This window comes from Colias philodice, chromosome 16, assembly GCF_061535455.1.
Source record: "Colias philodice isolate Cphi_HAF_F1 chromosome 16, ilColPhil1 Martin Lab GWU primary, whole genome shotgun sequence".
NCBI lineage: Eukaryota > Metazoa > Arthropoda > Insecta > Lepidoptera > Pieridae > Colias > Colias philodice.
In genome coordinates this window covers 10517152-10538940 of record NC_143101.1, presented here as the reverse complement: position 1 = coordinate 10538940, position 21789 = coordinate 10517152, and the positions used below count along the sequence as shown (strand labels likewise).

General features: G+C 42.4%; 1 protein-coding gene across 3 annotated transcripts; it reads left to right on the top strand.

The window, feature by feature from the left end:
- The first annotated feature begins 468 nt into the window (after positions 1 to 468).
- On the top strand, positions 469 to 20445 carry LOC149481956 (zinc finger TRAF-type-containing protein 1 homolog). Of its 3 annotated transcripts, XM_089705132.1 has the most exons (7): positions 469 to 807; positions 4355 to 4593; positions 5177 to 5338; positions 7245 to 7456; positions 7815 to 7975; positions 8359 to 8555; positions 19835 to 20445. In XM_089705132.1, exons 1-7 carry the CDS (start codon positions 604 to 606, stop codon positions 19860 to 19862), a joined length of 1203 nt encoding a protein of 400 aa, XP_089561258.1. In that variant the 5' UTR covers positions 469 to 603; the 3' UTR covers positions 19863 to 20445. The 3 variants fall into 3 exon arrangements, with proteins under 3 accessions (XP_089561258.1, XP_089561260.1, XP_089561259.1); XM_089705134.1 differs by lacking the exon at positions 5177 to 5338; XM_089705133.1 differs by lacking the exon at positions 8359 to 8555.
- The last annotated feature ends 1344 nt before the right edge of the window (positions 20446 to 21789 follow it).

Below are 21789 nucleotides of genomic sequence, written 5' to 3'. Positions count from 1 at the left end.
AGGTGTGATAGTATCTATTTCATCTTTGAATTAATTCCAATTAGTATATTTTTAGATTTTACAAATTTTCGTGATATATCAAGCAAAGATTTGTAAATGTCTTATAATAATTTGATTTGAAAGAAAGTCGACTTTATAAAAGTAGGCAAAGTTTATAATTTGTTTATTTTTTTATCTCGGTTAACCATCATATTCTGACACGGAATTCCGTCAGAGTAACGTTAGGTTGTTTTTTTTAACCAACCTAACTAGGTTTTTTTCCTTTCCGAATCTGAATACCTGATCGTCAATTACTTGATCCACAATTTGATCTGTGCTGATCTATGTGCCGCCGGGATTCAGAATAGGTAGGTAGGTACGCAGCAAATAGTCATATCTTCTTGCCATTAAAAAAAAAAAAATAGTGCGCAATTTTAGAATGACATCTGACATTGACAGCTAGGTGAGGGGGGGATTTTATCAACACGTAGAGTGAGAACGTATCAACACAACAAACCTTTGTTCGTCTGTGATTGTTTATATCTATTTGTTTTTTGACGCATTAGCCACTGTCGACTGTCGTGATAGTTTTGTTCTGTGGTTTTGTTGCGTCCGTTCGTAAATATGTCCGAGGCTACGGAAAGTGACCCAATTCCAACTTCTAGCGATATTTCTATCATAACCGATGTTAAAGAAGACGAAGGGCCTTCGCCTAAAAAGCGTAAGACTGCCTTCGACGAAGAGCCATCTGAGAAGTTAGAACATAGGCTGGGCGGCATTCTGTGTTGCGCAGTTTGTCTGGATCTGCCTCCTGCTGCCGTATATCAGGTATTCCAAAACAGCTGATATTTATTAACCGCGAATATCAGCTGTTTTTTATATTTTTATTATTGCGAAACATGTTTAAAGTTACAAAGAGCACTTCCTACGCAATTCATGGTAAAACTGTACATTATAGGGCGTGGAATTTGGGGGTAGTGGGGGGTGGAGAGAGGGGGGGGTGGGTACTAGGAACTTCCCCTGTAAAGGGGGGGGCGCGAAAATTAATAGTTTTCGAGATATTTACAAATTAAGTTTTGGTCCGCCTAAAGAAAAGGGGGCGCAAAGTAAGGACTTAGAAAATTTTTGATCTAAAGTGAAAATTGTATAGGAATCATAAAATACATAATTTTTATTCAAAACGCTAAAATAAGCATGTTTTATAAAAAAAACTTTTTCTCTAAAATATAAAATGGCCGAGATATTCGCCCTCAAAGATTGATGATAAAACCTAACCTAACCCTTTCCCTATCTCCTCATGTCTTTTTTATATTGTCTCAGACACTGCCTTAGCTCCGGCGCTACGGGAAGTGCAGCCCTTCCGCCCTTGCGTGACAAAGCACGGTCGCCTGGTTTTATCTTTGTACAGGTTTTATCTTTGTCACGGCGGGCGAGGGCTGCTCTCCCTCCGCGCCTCCGGCTTTTTACATACACTCTAGGGGTAGGGCAGACAAGACCACGTGGAATTCGGGGTTGACAGCTTCGGTTCTGTGGCAAGTCTTATGATAATACAATGCTTATTTTAGCGTAACGTTTTTTAGCTAGATTCGGACTTTCGCAGCTTAATATTGAATACATAATATTCCATCATTGAAAAAATTTACATTTTACAATCCGTCATGTATCTTGGTAATTATCAAGTTTAGAGAAAAGTTGCCCCAACAAAACATGCTTTTATTAGCGTAATCTTTACGATAAAACAATAATAAATAGGTGTTATAATGATACCAACTCCATCAAAAATTTTCTAAGTCCTGCGCCCCCTTTGCTTTAGGTATTTTTTTCCAGTTCCACATTGATCTGAAGCAATTAATATTAATTATTACTTTACAATAATAGTTTTCAATACTAGTAATATTGCATTAGCTCTTTGATTTGAAATATGACAGATTTAATGTAATAGACATTAGTATGACCTGTAGTTTTTTTTTTTGTTTGAGTGGGAATCGCCCTAAAGTCGCTTCTGGCACTCGCCGGCCGCTGCCGCGGCACGCTCGCTTCGCTCGCTCGGCTCGTGCGGCAGTTCAAATGTTAACCTAACACGCTCGTCGCTTCGCTCCTCGCTACCTATTTGTATGCTAAAAGTAAAAGTTTAATAGTTTTGTACAGTTTTAGGGCTTAACACGAGTACGCACGAAACGATCTCGACTGAAAGGCAGCAAACGAACGGTAACTGAAAATGACGTCGTTATTGTTTTGTTCCACGGTACAAAGCGTACAATTAATATTGGACAGCGCTAGTCGTCCGCTAAACGGATGAATAAAATAAATTAGTCGTCCGATTACCGGATGAATAAAATAATTTAATCGTCCGATAACATCTATTTATCTATATAGTTAGGTTATCGGGGTTTCTTTAGAGAACTGCCGCACGTATTATAGGTTTTTTGTGGGGGGAGGAGGGCACACGTAGGTATTTGATTTTTTTTTGCGCGTCGACGGAGCTCCGCTTCGCGGGGCTCCTATTTCTGTGTAGTTTTTTTTTTAAAGAAACCTAACCTAACCTAACCTAACGGCTAACCTAACCTAAACTAGATTTTTTTTTTGCGCGTCGACGGAGCCCCGCTTCGCGGGGCTCCTATTTCTGTGTAGTTTTTTTTTTTTTTTAAGAAACCTAACCTAACCTAACCTAACGGCTAACCTAACCTAACTTGATTTTTTTTTGCGCGTCGACGGAGCCCCGCTTCGCGGGGCTCCTATTTCTGTGTAGTTTTTTTTTAAGAAACCTAACCTAACCTAACCTAAAGGCTAACCTAACCTAAACCTAACCTAACGAATTGAGGGTGAATATCTCAGCCATTTTTGATTTTAGAGAAAAGTTGTTCCTATAAAACATGCTTATATTAGCGTTATCTTTACGATAAAACAATAATAAATAGGTGTTAAAATGACACCAACTCCCTCAAAAGTCCTGCGCCCCCTTTGCTTTAGTCCAACCCAACTAGCTTTAGTGTTAAAAGGTTATCTAGTAATCCGAATAATCGGACGATTAAATTATTTTATTCATCCGGTAATCGGACGACTAATTTATTTTATTCATCCGTTTAGCGGACGACTAGACACTTCGATTAATATTTTTCTTAAATTATAAATTGCGAATATCAATAATTTTATTTTATTTAATCTATTTTACAAAAACTATACTTAATAATAATTATTTTTAATGTTGTTGTTAAAAAATATACAAATTTCATAAATAAAATTTAAATTATAATATTTTTTTTGTTAGATAGAAATGTTTTACCTGAAATGAAACGCGTTTGACAATCGCTGTAGGTCAATTTGACACTGTCATAACAGTAAGTTCGCGTTTCAAAGATAAAATGGAGTAAAATTTTCCGATTTTCAAAAATTCGTGACTCAAAAACAAAAAGTTCTCGCGCTGTGAAATTTCAGATTTAGGTTCCATAGGACAATAGCTAACCACAAAAAAAATTACGACTCTCAACTCCACGCCCTATAATGTACAGTTTAGCCCAATTGATATTTGGTAAAGTTACGAAAATGTCGTAATATAAATGAATACGTTGTATGTAAGCGGTTTCGGTTTTGTCATGTCGATCGAATGTACGTTTTATCGCCGTATTTTAAACATTGTCTTCGAAATTGATCTAGATTTCTGTATACGATGTTATAGATAAATAAATATTAAGTTACATATATTGTGATATAGAATAAGCTAATTCTAGTCTGTATGATCTCATAGAAATAAATGTAAGCATGTATTGTTGCACAAATTTTACATCAATAAAGAAATGTTTCAGATATATAGTTCGTTCTTTATTGAGATTCCTTAGATAATCCCATCCCTCCATGATATCATAAACATCACATCATAATTTAAGCAAAGATCATTAAAAATCAATTAATAGTTTCAATATACATTTGCTTATATTATAGAAAACATTAATGATTATCTATCTCATATATATTATTGATTCAATGAATGACATTAGTAACAAAGACTTTAATAATAAATTAACTTTATATTCAGTATAATATAACAAAATCTAGTCCGTCAGTTACCTATCACAAATCATTATTGTTCTATTGCAATAGTACTTATGTATAGTTTGATTTCAGGATCTTCAAAAATGGGGAAGAGGTAGAAAGAAACACATTACTCTACATAAACACTAAACAACACCATTACATTTTAAGCTTTTAATAAAAAATACTTTAGTTGAACATTTTTGAACCAATAGAGATAATTTTTAAAATATTCAGTTCTTTTAATTTGCAATCCACAAATATTTAAGTGATTGAAACACTAAACATTATGTAATCATTTAGTCGCCAACCAATGCATGAATATTGAATGCGTTCTACCTTGCAGTGTAGCAATGGGCACCTGATGTGCGCCCCTTGCTTCACACACCTGCTCGCTGACGCGCGTCTCCGCGACGAGTCGGCGACTTGCCCGAACTGTCGTGTGGAGATGTCCAAAACCACAGCGTCCAGGAACCTGGCTGTGGAGAAGACGGTCTCCGAACTGCCCTCTGAGTGCAAGCATTGCACTCGCGTCTTCCCGCGACATTCGCTGCAGCACCATGAAGAAAAGACTTGCGAAGATAGGTAAGTAATAGTTTATATATTTCCTATATGCTTCTGCGTTTTGCTAAAAAAATCCTTTATAGGGGTATCTTTACAAATAAAACCTGACTATATTTTCGACACTGGTCAATGGTTTCAATTAAATGAAGCTTAAAATCCCAGTTGAATAGATAGCTTAGTAAAAATAAGTAAAGCATATGTTCAAAAGATACATTTATTTCATAGTCCTCTAGTATTTTTTTTAAACATCCTATATGACTAAGAAGAATTGACCTAATGTTATTGACTGCATTGTGGCATGATGCTCTCGTGTTTAGATAGCAATTCAGTTATCAGTCATTTGAAATAGTATCTAGCTTGCATATTACGGGGATTACTTCCGATACTGTAATCTTTCATTGAATGATGTTATCTTAATTCATATACTTTTTTTATAGATTGCGAAATGATAAATTTGTTTAAGCGAAAATAAATAGGCGAAAGTAATTTCGATAAATGGAATGTGCAAATATCGCATTAGTATCTTCGAAGGTATTCTCGACAAAGCTATTAGACTGTAAGGTTCAGTTAGCCAGTTAAACCCGACCCCTGCTTTGTCCCGCAGGCCGTACAAGTTCACGCAACTGACGGTGGACATAGCGCCGCATAAGGCTCTCAGTGGTTTGGTTCGCATTGTGGCCAATGTGTATGGCTTCCTGTTGTCCTTCTTCAGAAGAAGCTATCTCGTCTCCGAGGTCACGGCACACAAGCGTCGTAGGTACCGCAGGTGTGTGCTGTGTATTTCGGCCTTATTAACGCTTAGTTTTCAATATGGTCCAGGAGCGTACCATGAGTTACGATTTTATTACAAGTATACTCTGTGAGCAGGATTGATAAGTGCTGTGGATGGCTTCGCTTTCCTGTCTCTGTCCTAATGTCTATAATTGAATGATAATAACGTGGTACGCCACCTGGTAATATTTGATTTCCTAACACAAAGGTCCGGTTAACTAACATACAAGTTAAGCGCTTTATAACATGCTATAATGCGAACCAAACTTATTAGTTGTCTAAATTGTGTTTAATTCACCTATCACAGATACTTAACTGTTAGTTGTATGTAAAATTACATCGTCTTTCTTAGAAATTGTCACAGTTTGAAATCACATATTTTATCCGCAAGTAAGCAATTGGATGCCATGATTGATAGTTATATAATAACATTTCGCGGACTTAATCAAGGAGCTAGTAAGCTAGTAAAGAAATAACAGAAAATTTTACGCACAAGACGGGTGAGCGATCAATTGCAATTAGAAAGTTTAGGGATTGCAGCTTCCTGGGGTTAAATTAAAAAAAAAAAATACTCTTTATCAGATCGGCCAAATGGCAATAGTAAGAAAGGGCAAAGTAGGATTTATTGGTCACTATAGTTCGTGTGTAGACTGACGATAAAATTTTTCCATTTCGAACCAAATAATTCGGTACCTATCCTTTTCGAAGAAATATAGTATGCATTTTCGTCATATGATTAACTATGTGTATTTTTTTATTATTGTTTAAAAAGGAAAAAGATGTGGATGTGTGCTAATAGGAGTAGGAAAGAACTTGGTACGACGATGAACATTTCATGGCTTTAACATTTTGAATCATAAAGGCAATGAATGATGTGATTACCTAGGTATAATAATACATATTATATGGGCTACACGGGATTACAAACTAAGTTAACAAGCGTATGTTTGGCTGTATCCTCATAGTTGTCATTAAACCAAGAATAACTACAACAACAGTGTGGAAAAATGAGAGATCAGGGAAAGCATACAGTGCGCTTAGATTTTATAAGCTAGCTCACCCAGGATTCGAACCTAGAATCTTTCAATTCTAAACTGAACCGATTTTTTATTGATTCACAATGTTCGAGTAGTCGGGGATCATGTAATAATTTTAGAACCAATTGCGAATTTTTGTATAAATCAAAAACAATAATGTTACGAAGATTGCTAGCTTGATGTGGTGCTGGTTGCTTGGTTTTAAATAAGTTTTCAATAAGTGGAGAGGAATAATTCTTCAAGCTATTGCAATAACTCTGATGCTGGTGAATGCCAGGTTGATAGGGTCGCCATGGTTTGATTGAGCTATTGAACCCTATCATTAGAGTTGAGTTAGACTAAGTTGACATGAAATTGTGGTCTATCTCGTCGATCTAGGAGTATGTGTTTTTGAGGAGTATGTGTTTTGTATCGGCTTGTTTGAGTTTGTACCTAGGTAGTGAGACCAGCATACTATTTTTGGCATTGGCCAGGTTGACGGGATATAATTTATGGAGGTTTTACATAACGGATGTTGGAAACAAATCAGTGCTGTCACTATTTTGTCCAAATAGATAGGAACAGTGCCATAATATTCTGGCATCGGTCAGGTTGACGGGGTGTGATTTTGGGGCTATTCGAACAAGTTTGTCACTAGGGAGTGAGAATGGTGACTATAATATTGAAGTGAAAACTTCTTTAGCGGCGTTGAGCACTTTTTCTGTAATGGGTATAAAATCTTAAACTCGCGTCAGGACACGTGACCTGATCGAAAAAGCGTAAGAAGGATGGATATCAAACATGCTCAACGTTAATAATCAAGTTTTCACTTCTGCCGGCATTCCCGCAGTGCAACCCGTCTTTTTTTTTGTTGGCATCGGCTAGGGTGACGGGTTGCCGGTACGCGTGCATCGGGTGCAGCTGGCGCGGGCCGGCGCACGAGGCGCGCGCGCACGAGGCGGGCTGCGCGGCGCCGCGCCGCTCGGCCGGCGACGTGCTGGCCGTGCTGGCCGAGCGGGACCAGGCCGCCGCCGACCAGCTGCGCATCTACACGCACATATTCGATCTGCTGTCCTATGAGAAGATCACCTTTAATGGTAGGTTTGCTGTTTGGCTCTTATTGGAGAACATTTAACACTGAATGTTTTTTTTGACTCGTTTATTGTTTTAGGTAGGAATTAATTGGAAGCAAAGTACTTTTTTGTGTTGTTTTTTTATGAATAAAGGTGACTTTTGCTTTTGATAAATAAAAAACAGAAAGCTTCTACAAAGTGGATTAAGCTCCCATACCGGTGAGTACGACTTAATTGAGAATTGAAATTGTCTAGGTTAATGATATCTTTCAAATCATAAAATTTTGCTTATTATGAATCGTAGATTTTAATTGATAAATAACTTAGAATAATCAACTTTGAAAACAATTTTGACACATGTATTTCGTCTCGAACATTTCAGACTTGCAACTGAAACCGTACCGCACGGAGGAGTTCGTGCACAAGCTGTACTACGAGACGCTGCGGTTCCCGTCGTTCGGCCACCAGTGGGTCGTGAAGGCGTTCATCAACAACAACCAGCCGCATCCCGCGCATGCTGCTCAGAGAGAGATCACTTACCAGGTGAGTGCAACACAACATACAAAAACGCAAGTTCGAATCCCAAAGAAAAATAGTTTCGTTTTATTCGTATATCGTTTTATTTATCTGCTGCAAAGATATTCTTATCGAACACAACAATCGGAAAGAGCTTCATAACAAGGGGCAGCCACCCTTAAATTCACACCAGTTTCAGCACTAAATCGTTTAATATCCAAACAATTATAATTTAATATTTCAAGTTAATTTTTTGCCTATTCGTCTTCAATTAAAAAAAATAATAATTTCAACGCTTATAATGATTGTCAGTTGTAATGTGTTATTTTTTGTGAATAAATGTTTGTCTTTGTCTATGTCAACGCAATCACCAAAGAGCACATAATGACATATCAAGCCGCTGTTTCCAGCTGATCCTGAAGAGCAAGGCGCAGTGCGAGCTGTCGGTGCAGTGGGTGTGGGCGCGCGGGCCGTTCGGCGAGGCGCCCGTGCGGCCCCGCGTCGGCGCGCACACGTTCCGCGACGATGAGCCCGCGCCGCGCCCGCTGCCGCTCGCCGACCCGCACGACGCCAACCGCCTGCTGGCCAACAAGGCCATACACTGCAGGTGCACACACATGGCACGATACACACGTGACGCAACACAACACAGCACGCAACACTACACGTGATGCAGCACAACATAGTACGCAACACTACACAGAGCGTATAACACGTGTGACACAAGCTACAGAGCGTGTTACACGTGCAACACAAGCTACAGAGCGTGGAATACGTGCGACACAAGCTACAGAGCGTGTAACACGTGTGACACAAGGTACAGAGCGTGTATCACGTGTGACACAAGCTACAGAGCGTGTTATACGTTCCAAACAAGCTAAAGAGCGTTTTACACGTTCCACACAAGCTACAGAGCGTGTAACACGTGTGACACAAGCTACAGAGCGTATAACACGTGCGACACAAGCTACAGAGCGTGTAACACGTATGACACAAGGTACAGAGCGTGTAATACGTGCGACACAAGCTACAGAGCGTGTAATACGTGCGACACAAGCTACAGAGCGTGTAATACGTGCGACACAAGCTACAGAGCCTATTACACGTTCCACACAAGCTACAGAGCGTGTAATACGTTCCACACAAGCTACAGAGCGTGTAACACGTATGACACAAGCTACAGAGCGTATAACACGTGTGACACAAGGTACAGAGCGTGTAATACGTGCGACACAAGCTACAGAGCCTATTACACGTTCCACACAAGCTACAGAGCGTATTACACGTTCCACACAAGCTACAGAGCGTGTAACACATGCTACATAAGCTACAGAGCGTGTAACACGTACGACACAAGCTACAGAGCGTGTAACACGTGCAAAACAAGCTACAGAGCGTATTACACTTTCTACACAAGCTACAGAGCGTGGAACACGTGAGACACAAGCTACAGAGCGTGTAATACGTGCGACACAAGCTACAGAGCGTATAACACGTGCGACACAAGCTACAGAGCGTGTAACACGTGCGACACATGCTACAGAGCGTATTACACGTGCGACACAAGCTACAGAGCGTGTAATACGTTCCACACAAGCTACAGAGCGTGTAATACGTTCCACACAAGCTACAGAGCGTGTAACACGTGTGACACAAGCTACAGAGCGTGTAATACGTGCGACACAAGCTACAGAGCGTGTAACTCGTTCCACACAAGCTACAGAGCGTGTAACACGTGCAAAACAAGCTACAGAGCGTATTACACTTTCTGCACAAGCTACAGAGCGTGGAACACGTGTGACACAAGCTACAGAGCGTGTAATACGTGCGACACGAGCTACAGAGCGTTTAACACGTGCGACACAAGCTACAGAGCGTATTACACGTTCCACACAAGCTACAGAGCGTGTAATACGTTCCACACAAGCTACAGAGCGTGTAACACGTGTGACACAAGCTACAGAGCGTGTAATACGTGCGACACAAGCTACAGACCGTATAACACGTGCAACACAAGCTACAGAGCCTATTACACGTTCCATACAAGCTACAGAGCGTGTAATACGTTCCACACAAGCTACAGAGCGTGTAACACGTATGACACAAGCTACAGAGCGTATAACACGTGTGACACAAGGTACAGAGCGTGTAATACGTGCGACACAAGCTACAGAGCGTATTACACGTTCCACACAAGCTATAGAGCGTGGAACACGTGTGACACAAGCTACAGAGCGTGTAACACATGCTACATAAGCTACAGAGCGTGTAATACGTTCCACACAAGCTACAGAGTGTGTAACACATGCTACATAAGCTACAGAGCGTGTAACACGTGCAAAACAAGCTACAGAGCGTATTACACTTTCTGCACAAGCTACAGAGCGTGGAACACGTGTGACACAAGCTACAGAGCGTGTAATACGTGCGACACAAGCTACAGATCGTATAACACGTGCAACACAAGCTGCAGAGCGTGTAATACGTTCCACACAAGCTACAGATCGTATAACACGTGCGACACAAGCTACAGAGCGTGTAACACGTTCTATAGAGTAGATTACACGCACAACATACTTCACAGAGTAAGTACCACGTGCAACACAAGCTACAGAGCGTGTAACACGTACCACACAAGCTACAGAGCGTGTAATACGTTCCAAACAAGCTACAGACCGTATAACACGTTCCACACAAGCTACAGAGCGTGTTATACGTTCCACACAAGCTACAGTGCGTGTTACACGTGTGACACAAGCTACGGAGCGTACAACACGTGCGACACAAGCTACAGAGCGTATTACACGTTCCACACAAGCTACAGAGCGTGTAACACGTGCGACACAAGCTACAGAGCGTGTAACACGTTCCACACAAGCTACAGAGTGTGTTTCACATGCTACATAAGCTACAGAGTGTGTAACACATGCTACATAAGCTACAGAGCGTGTAACACGTGCAAAACAAGCTACAGAGCGTATTACACTTTCTGCACAAGCTACAGAGCGTGGAACACGTGTAACACAAGCTACAGAGCGTGTAATACGTGCGACACAAGCTACAGATCGTATAACACGTGCAACACAAGCTACAGAGCGTGTAATACGTTCCACACAAGCTACAGAGCGTGTAATACGTTCCACACAAGCTACAGAGCGTGTAACACGTTCCACACAAGCTACAGAGCGTGTAATACGTTCCACACAAGCTACAGAGCGTTTAATACGTGCGACACAAGCTACAGAGCGTGTAACACGTGCAACACAAGCTACAGAGCCTATTACACGTTCCACACAAGTTACAGAGCGTGTTATACGTTCCACACAAGCTACAGAGCGTGTAACACGTTTGACACAAGCTACAGAGCGTGTAATACGTGCGACACAAGCTACAGACCGTATAACACGTTCAACACAAGCTACAGAGCGTGTAATACGTTCCACACAAGCTACAGAGCGTGTAACACGTGTGACACAAGCTACAGAGCGTATAACACGTTCCACACAAGCTACAGAGCGTGTAATACGTTCCACACAAGCTACAGAGCGTGAAATACGTGCGACACAAGCTACAGAGCCTATGACACGTTCCACACAAGTTACAGAGCGTGTAATACGTTCCACACAAGCTACAGAGCGTGTAACACGTGTGACACAAGCTACAGAGCGTGTAATACGTGCGACACAAGCTACAGACCGTATAACACGTGCAACACAAGCTACAGAGCCTATTACACGTTCCACACAAGCTACAGTGCGTGTAATACGTTCCACACAAGCTACAGAGCGTGCAATACGTGTGACACAAGCTACAGAGCGTATAACACGTGCAACACAAGCTACAGAGCCTATTACACGTTCCACACAAGCTACAGAGCGTGTAATACGTTCCACACAAGCTACAGAGCGTGTAACACGTGTGACACAAGCTACAGAGCGTGTAATACGTGCGACACAAGCTACAGACCGTATAACACGTGTGACACAAGCTACAGAGCGTATTACTCGTTCCACACAAGCTACAGAGCGTGTAATACGTTCTTCACAAGCTACAGCGCGTTTTACACGTTCCATACAAGCTACAGAGCGTGTAACACGTGCGACACAACCTACAGAGCGTATTACACGTACGACACAAGCTAAGGAGCGTGTAACACGTGCTACACAAGCTACAGAGCGTGTAACACGTTCTATAGAGTAGATTACACGCACAACATACTTCACAGAGTAAGTACCACGTGCAACACAAACTTCAGAGCGTGTAACACGTTCTACACAAGCTACAGAGCGTGTTATACGTTCCAAACAAGCTATAGAGCGTATTACACGTGTAACACAAGATACAGAGCGTGTTATACGTGCGACACAAGCTAAAGACCATATTACACGTTCCACACAAGCTACAGAGCGTGTAATACGTTCCACACAAGCTACAGAGCGTGTAAAACGTGTGACACAAGCTACAGAGCGTGTAATACGTGCGACACAAGCTACAGACCGTATAACACGTGCAACACAAGCTACAGACCGTATTACACGTTCCACACAAGCTACAGAGCGTGTAATACGTTCCACACAAGCTACAGTGCGTGTAACACGTGTGACACAAGCTACAGAGCGTGTAACACGTGCGACACAAGCTACAGAGCGTATTACACGTTCCACACAAGCTACAGAGCGTGTAACACGTTCCACACAAGCTACAGAGTGTGTAACACATGCTACATAAGCTACAGAGCGTGTAACACGTGCAAAACAAGCTACAGATCGTATAACACATTCTGCACAAGCTACAGAGCGTGGAACACGTGTGACACAAGCTACAGAGCCTATTACACGTTCCACACAAGCTACAGAGCGTGTAATACGTTCCACACAAGCTACAGAGCGTGTAACACGTGTGACACAAGCTACAGAGCGTGTAATACGTGCGACACAAGCTACAGACCGTATAACACGTGTGACACAAGCTACAGAGCGTATTACTCGTTCCACACAAGCTACAGAGCGTGTAATACGTTCTTCACAAGCTACAGCGCGTTTTACACGTTCCATACAAGACACAACCTACAGAGCGTATTACACGTACGACACAAGCTAAGGAGCGTATAACACGTGCGACACAAGCTACAGAGCGTGTAACACGTGCGACACATGCTACAGAGCGTATAACACGTGCGACACAAGCTACAGAGCGTGTAATACGTTCCACACAAGCTACAGAGCGTGTAATACGTTCCACACAAGCTACAGAGCGTGTAACACGTGTGACACAAGCTACAGAGCGTGTAATACGTGCGACACAAGCTACAGAGCGTGTAACTCGTTCCACACAAGCTACAGAGTGTGTAACACATGCTTCATAAGCTACAGAGCGTGTAACACGTGCAAAACAAGCTACAGAGCGTATTACACTTTCTGCACAAGCTACAGAGCGTGGAACACGTGTGACACAAGCTACAGAGCGTGTAATACGTGCGACACAAGCTACAGATCGTATAACACGTGCAACACAAGCTGCAGAGCGTGTCATACGTTCCACACAAGCTACAGAGCGTGTAACACGTGTGACACAAGCTACAGAGCGTATAACACGTGCAACACAAGCTACAGAGCCTATGACACGTTCCACACAAGTTACAGAGCGTGTAATACGTTCCACACAAGCTACAGAGCGTGTAACACGTGTGACACAAGCTACAGAGCGTGTAATACGTGCGACACAAGCTACAGACCGTATAACACGTGCAACACAAGCTACAGAGCCTATTACACGTTCCACACAAGCTACAGAGCGTGTAATACGTTCCACACAAGCTACAGAGCGTGCAATACGTGTGACACAAGCTACAGAGCGTATAACACGTGCAACACAAGCTACAGAGCCTATTACACGTTCCACACAAGCTACAGAGCGTGTAATACGTTCCAAACAAGCTACAGAGCGTGTAACACGTGTGACACAAGCTACAGAGCGTGTAATACGTGCGACACAAGGTACAGACCGTATAACACGTGTGACACAAGCTACAGAGCGTATTACTCGTTCCACACAAGCTACAGAGCGTGTAATACGTTCTTCACAAGCTACAGCGCGTTTTACACGTTCCATACAAGCTACAGAGCGTGTAACACGTGCGACACAACCTACAGAGCGTATTACACGTAGGACACAAGCTAAGGAGCGTGTAACACGTGCAACACAAACTTCAGAGCGTGTAACACGTTCTACACAAGCTACAGAGCGTGTTATACGTTCCAAACAAGCTATAGAGCGTATTACACGTGTAACACAAGATACAGAGCGTGTTATACGTGCGACACAAGCTAAAGACCATATTACACGTTCCACACAAGCTACAGAGCGTGTAATACGTTCCACACAAGCTACAGAGCGTGTAAAACGTGTGACACAAGCTACAGAGCGTGTAATACGTGCGACACAAGCTACAGACCGTATAACAGGTGCAACACAAGCTACAGACCGTATTACACGTTCCACACAAGCTACAGAGCGTGTAATACGTTCCACACAAGCTACAGTGCGTGTAACACGTGTGACAAAAGCTACAGAGCGTGTAACACGTGCGACACAAGCTACAGAGCGTATTACACGTTCCACACAAGCTACAGAGCGTGTAACACGTGCGACACAAGCTACAGAGCGTGTAACACGTTCCACACAAGCTACAGAGTGTGTAACACATGCTACATAAGCTACAGAGCGTGTCACACGTGCAAAACAAGCTACAGATCGTATTACACATTCTGCACAAGCTACAGAGCGTGGAACACGTGTGACACAAGCTACAGAGCGTGTAATACGTGCGACACAAGCTACAGATCGTATAACACGTGCAAAACAAGCTACAGAGCGTGTAATACGTTCCACACAAGCTACAGAGCGTGTAACACGTGTGACACAAGCTACAGAGCGTATAACACGTTCCACACAAGCTACAGAGCGTGTAATTCGTTCCACACAAGCTACAGAGCGTGAAATACGTGCGACACAAGCTTCAGAGCGTGTAACACGTGTGACACGTGTGACACAAGCTACAGAGTTTGTAATACGTGCGACACAAGCTACAGACCGTATAACACGTGCAACACAAGCTACAGAGCGTGTAATACGTTCCACACAAGCTACAGAGCGTGTAACACGTGTGACACAAGCTACAGAGCGTGTAATACGTGCGACACAAGCTACAGACCGTATAACACGTGTGACACAAGCTACAGAGCGTATTACTCGTTCCACACAAGCTACAGAGCGTGTAATACGTTCTTCACAAGCTACAGAGCGTGTTACACGTGCCCCACAAGCTACAGCTTGTTTAACACGTTCCATACAAGCTACAGAGCGTGTAACACGTGCGACACAACCTACAGAGCGTATTACACGTACGACACAAGCTAAGGAGCGTGTAACACGTGCTACACAAGCTACAGAGCGTGTAACACGTGCAAAACAAGCTACAGATCGTATTACACTTTCTGCACAAGCTACAGAGCGTGGAACACGTGTGACACAAGCTACAGAGCGTGTAATACGTGCGACACAAGCTACAGAGCCTATTACACGTTCCATACAAGCTACAGAGCGTGTAATACGTTCCACACAAGCTACAGAGCGTGTAACACGTGCCCCACAAGATACAGCGCGTTTAACACGTTCCATACAAGCTACAGAGCGTGTAATACGTGCGACACAAGCTACAGAGCGTATAACACGTGCAACACAAGCTACAGAGCCTATTACACGTTCCACACAAGCTACAGAGCGTGTTATACGTTCCACACAAGCTACAGAGCGTATTACACGTTCCAAACAAGCTACTGAGCGTGTAACACATGCTACATAAGCTACAGAGCGTGTAACACGTGCAAAACAAGCTACAGAGCGTATTACACTTTCTGCACAAGCTACAGAGCGTGGAACACGTGTAACACAAGCTACAGAGCGTGTAATACGTGCGACACAAGCTACAGATCGTATAACACGTGCAACACAAGCTACAGAGCGTGTAATACGTTCCACACAAGCTACAGAGCGTGTAACACGTGTGACACAAGCTACAGAGCGTGTAATACGTGCGACACAAGCTACAGACCGTATAACACGTGTGACACAAGCTACAGAGCGTATTACTCGTTCCACACAAGCTACAGAGCGTGTAATACGTTCTTCCCAAGCTACAGAGCGTGTAACACGTGCCCCACAAGCTACAGCGCGTTTAACACGTTCCATACAAGCTACAGAGCGTATAACACGTGCGACACAACCTACAGAGCGTATTACACGTACGACACAAGCTAAGGAGCGTGTAACACGTGCTGCACAAGCTACAGAGCGTGGAACACGTTCCACACAAGCTCCAGAGCGTGTAATACGTTCCACACAAGCTACAGAGCGTGTAACACGTGCCCCACAAGCTACAGCGCGTTTAACACGTTCCATACATCCTACAGAGCGTGTAACACGTGCGACACAAGCTACAGAGCGTATAACACGTGCAACACAAGCTACAGAGCCTATTACACGTTCCACACAAGCTACAGAGCGTGTTATACGTTCCACACAAGCTACAGAGCGTATTACACGTTCCAAACAAGCTACTGAGCGTGTAACACATGCTACATAAGCTACAGAGCGTGTAACACGTACGACACAATCTACAGAGCGTGTAACACGTGCAAAACAAGCTACAGAGCGTGTTACACGTGCGATACAAGCTACAGAGCGTGTAACACGTGCGACACAACCTATAGAGCGTATTACACGTACGACACAAGCTACAGAGCGTGTAACACGTGCTACACAAGCTACAGAGCGTGTATCACGTGCGACACAAGCTACAGAGTGTGTAATACGTGCGACACAAGCTACAGACCGTATAACACGTGTGACACAAGCTACAGAGCGTATTACTCGTTCCACACAAGCTACAGAGCGTGTAATACGTTCTTCACAAGCTACAGATCGTGTAACACGTGCCCCACAAGCTACAGCGCGTTTAACACGTTCCATACAAGCTACAGAGCGTGTAATACGTGCGACACAAGCTACAGAGCGTATAACACGTGCAACACAAGCTACAGAGCCTATTACACGTTCCACACAAGCTACAGAGCGTGTTATACGTTCCACACAAGCTACAGAGCGTATTACACGTTCCAAACAAGCTACTGAGCGTGTAACACATGCTACATAAGCTACAGAGCGTGTAACACTTACGACACAAGCTACAGAGCGTGTAACACGTGCAAAACAAGCTACAGAGCGTGTTACACGTGCGATACAAGCTACAGAGCGTGTAACACGTGCGACACAACCTATAGAGCGTATTACACGTACGACACAAGCTACAGAGCGTGTAACACGTGCTACACAAGCTACAGAGCGTGTATCACGTGCGACACAAGCTACAGAGCGTGTATCACGTGCGACACAAGCTACAGAGCGTGTTACACGTGCGACACATGCTACAGACTGTATTACACGTGCGACACATGCTACAGAGCGTATTACACGTTCCACACAAGCTACAGAGCGTGTTATACGTTAAAACAAGCTTCAGAGCGTTTTACACGTGCCAAACAAGCTACAGAGCGTTTTACACGTTCCACACAAGCTACAGAGCGTGTAACACGTGTGACACAAGCTACGGAGCGTATAATACGTGCGACACAAGCTACAGAGCGTGTAACACGTTCTATGGAGTAGATTACACGCACAACATACTTCACAGAGTAAGTACCACGTGCAACACAAGCTACAGAGCGTGTAACACGTTCCACACAAGCTACAGAGCGTGTTATACGTTCCAAACAAGCTATAGACCGAATTACACGTGTAACAAAAGATACAGAGCGTGCAATACGTGCGATACAAGCTACAGACCGTATTACACGTTCCACACAAGCTACAGAGCGTGTAACACGTGCGACACAAGCTACAGAGCGTATTACACGTTCCACACAAGCTACAGAGCGTGTAACACGTGTGACACAAGCTACAGAGCGTGTAATACGTGCGACACAAGCTACAGACCGTATAACACGTGCAACACAAGCTTCAGACCGTATTACACGTTCCACACAAGCTACAGAGCGTGTAATACGTTCCACACAAGCTACAGTGCGTGTAACACGTGTGACACAAGCTACAGACCGTGTAACACGTGCGACACAAGCTACAGAGCGTATTACACGTTCCACACAAGCTACAGAGCGTGTAACACGTGCGACACAAGCTACAGAGCGTGTAACACGTTCCACACAAGCTACAGAGTGTGTCACACATGCTACATAAGCTACAGAGCGTGTAACACGTGCAAAACAAGCTACAGATCGTATTACACTTTCTGCACAAGCTACAGAGCGTGGAACATGTGTGACACAAGCTACAGAGCGTGTAATACGTGCGACACATGCTACAGAGCGTGTTACACGTGTGACACAAGCTACAGAGCGTATAACACGTTCCACACAAGCTACAGAGCGTGTAATTCGTTCCACACAAGCTACAGAGCGTGAAATACGTGCGACACAAGCTACAGAGCGTGTAACACGTGTGACACGTGTGACACAAGCTACAGAGTTTGTAATACGTGCGACACAAGCTACAGACCGTATAACACGTGCAACACAAGCTACAGAGCGTGTAATACGTTCCACACAAGCTACGGAGCGTGTAATACGTGTGACACAAGCTACAGAGCGTATAACACGTGCTTCACAAGCTACAGAGCGTGTAACACGTGCGACACAAGCTACAGAGCGTTTTACACGTTCCACACTAGCTACAGTGCGTGTAACACGTGTGACACAAGCTACAGAGCGTGTAACACGTACAACACAAGCTACAGAGCGTATTACACGTGCGACACGAGCTACAGAGCGTTTAACACGTGCGACACAAGCTACAGAGCGTATTACACGTTCCACACAAGCTATAGAGCGTGGAACACGTGTGACACAAGCTTCAGAGCGTGTTACACGTGCGATACAAGCTACAGAGCGTGTAACACGTGCGACACAAGCTACAGAGCGTATTACACGTTCCACACAAGCTACAGAGAGTGTATCACGTGCGACACAAGCTACAGAGCGTGTTACACGTGCGACACAAGCTACAGATTGAGTAATACGTTCCACACAAGCTAAAGAGCGTGTAACACGTGCGACATATGCTACAGAGCGTATTACACGTTCCACACAATCTACAGAGCGTGTATCACGTGCGACACAAGCTACAAAGCGTGTTACACGTGCGACACAAGCTACAGAGCCTATTACACGTTCCACACAAGCTACAGAGCGTATTACACGTTCCACACAAGCTACAGAGCGTGTAACACATGCTACATAAGCTACAGAGCGTGTTACACGTACGACACAAGCTACAGAGCGTGTAACACGTGCAAAACAAGCTACAGAGCGTGTTACACGTGCGACACAAGCTACAGAGCCTATTACACGTTCCACACAAGCTACAGAGCGTATTACACGTTCCACACAAGCTACAGAGCGTGTAACACATGCTACATAAGCTACAGAGCGTGTTACACGTACGACACAAGCTACAGAGCGTGTAACACGTGCAAAACAAGCTACAGAGCGTGTTACACGTGCGATACAAGCTACAGTGCGTGTAACACGTGTGACACAAGCTACAGAGCATGTAACACGTGCGACACAAGCTACAGAGCGTATAACACGTGCGACATAAGCTACAGAGCATATTACACGTTCCACACAATCTACAGAGCGTGTTACACTTGCGACACAAACTACAGAGTTAGTAGATACACACAATAAATAAAATAAAAATGTTTTACTTGTATAATTATTAATACTCAATAAGTTTTTTTTTTTGTTGCAGGCTCATCATGTTTCTGACGACGAAGTAATATATTATCGTCTGGCTTGTTTTAAAAGTTGCGTTTCGTTTGTTTCCGTAACCAAAGATCACAAAAATGCATTTTTTACTTTTTGACCATTTTATTGCAAAGAATAATATTTATACGACGTAATTCCATTTACCTTTTTTTAACTTGCACTGACTAATGTTATGATTTGCTGTTGGTTATTGGGTTAAATAGAATTGAAGCTAATTTAGATAAAATTTTATACTTGGAGATTGTTTTAAGTACAAAATTAATGGTTTGAGACCATTGTAGTTAGTAATTTAGCTAATTATTGAAGATGTGAGTGAAGCGAGATTTCACTATATTTTGGGAAGTTTTTCAATGCTCTTTACACCACGTAAAGCCTGGTGTTGAAATCAAGTGTTTATATAAGTTTAATTATTTGGGCATTGAAAATATCTTAGAGATTATTTAAGACCACAAAAATGTATTTATTATAATTTGAAAGTGTAATATAAATTGTGTGTATCGAGTCGACTGAGTTTTGATTTTATTAGCCATATTATTGTATGTATTTAGTATGTAGTTATTTTCGGTTCTGAATAAAACAACTACAGTTTTACAAGGTTTTTTATTTTTATCCCACAAGTGTAACCCTGCTTTAATAAACATAAAAAACGAACAGAAAAATAATCTATGATTAATCCTAATAATACTTGAATACATTAACGTTCATACTATTCTATTCTATTCCATGGCAGTCTGCTACTGCTAAACTTCTAAAAAGCTTATAAAATCTTAATTTTCACATTGAGTACCTAATCAGAAATCAAGTCGGATAATATAATAGGAAAAAAGAGATAAATTTTTTGTAGTATTATTTTAACTCAAAAAGTACGAGACCGATTTCAAAAATTATTTTGACTTGAGAAAGCTGTAATACAAACTAGACACACATCTCTGGTGGAATCGCAGCCTTAGACTCGATTTTGACTTTGTAGTTCTGTACACTTATTTATCAAGGATTGGGGACAATACAATAATTTCATGAGTGCAACCTTGATTTTTAGGTCTCTTAAACTATGTTAATTTTTAAAGAACTCTTAAATTATTTATTAATTTTGTTTCAATTTACTAGAACCACTTTTTATCAATTGAGAATCGAACTTTACAATATGCGGTATCCTGCGACTCACGGCACCCTAGGTGAAATTAGCCTAAAAGCAACTGAAAAAGAAATTGGTCACCCATCCAATTTCTGACTGTGACAACCGTTGCTTGCCCTCGATTTTTAATATTTTTTAGTTATATTGGCTACACATCATATCTAAAGAATTCAAACTATCGCGGTTCATGAGATACAGCTTGGTGACAGACAGACGGACATACGAATAGACAGATGGACAGCGAAGTCTTAGTAATAGGGTCCTGTTTTACCCTTTAGGTACGGAACCCTAAAATACTAAGGTATCTTGCTCTTTTATACAGCTGAAATAAATTTATCTATGTTTCGCTGTGATTTTTCGGAAACTTACTGGCTACTTTTCTATCTGCGACCGCGTAAATAGGTTCGTTACGTTTAATAGGCGCTAAGGAGATGTGGTCAACGTTTTAACGTGTTTCTGTTAAAATCATTATAGATGGCATTACATCACTCGGTAGTCGTTTTTTTTTTTGAAACATCAGTGTAGGTTTTAGCGCCCGCTTTAATCGATGTTGGCTCTATTAAAGACGATGTATTCTGACCAACAAAATTTCGGGTCATTTGTAACAGGATGGCGGTTCTACAGGGGTCTTAGTACGCAATGACAAAAAGAAAAATGATGGTCAGTACGCTGATACCGGATACCTTATGATACTGTAATATAAAATATTACAGTATCTTAAGATAAAATATTATAATATTATAAGATACTAGCGGTCCGCCCCGGCTTCGCCCGTGGTACATATGAAAAATAGATGTTGGCCG

Excerpts from the sequence above, each read along its gene's own strand:
- LOC149481956 (XM_089705132.1), top strand. The coding sequence starts at position 604 with ATGTCCGAGGCTACGGAAAGTGACCCAATTCCAACTTCTAGCGATATT. Across the intron at positions 808-4,354 it reads CTCCTGCTGCCGTATATCAG|TGTAGCAATGGGCACCTGAT; the intron begins GTATTCCAAAAC and ends TCTACCTTGCAG. Across the intron at positions 8,556-19,834 it reads AACAAGGCCATACACTGCAG|GCTCATCATGTTTCTGACGA; the intron begins GTGCACACACAT and ends TTTTTGTTGCAG.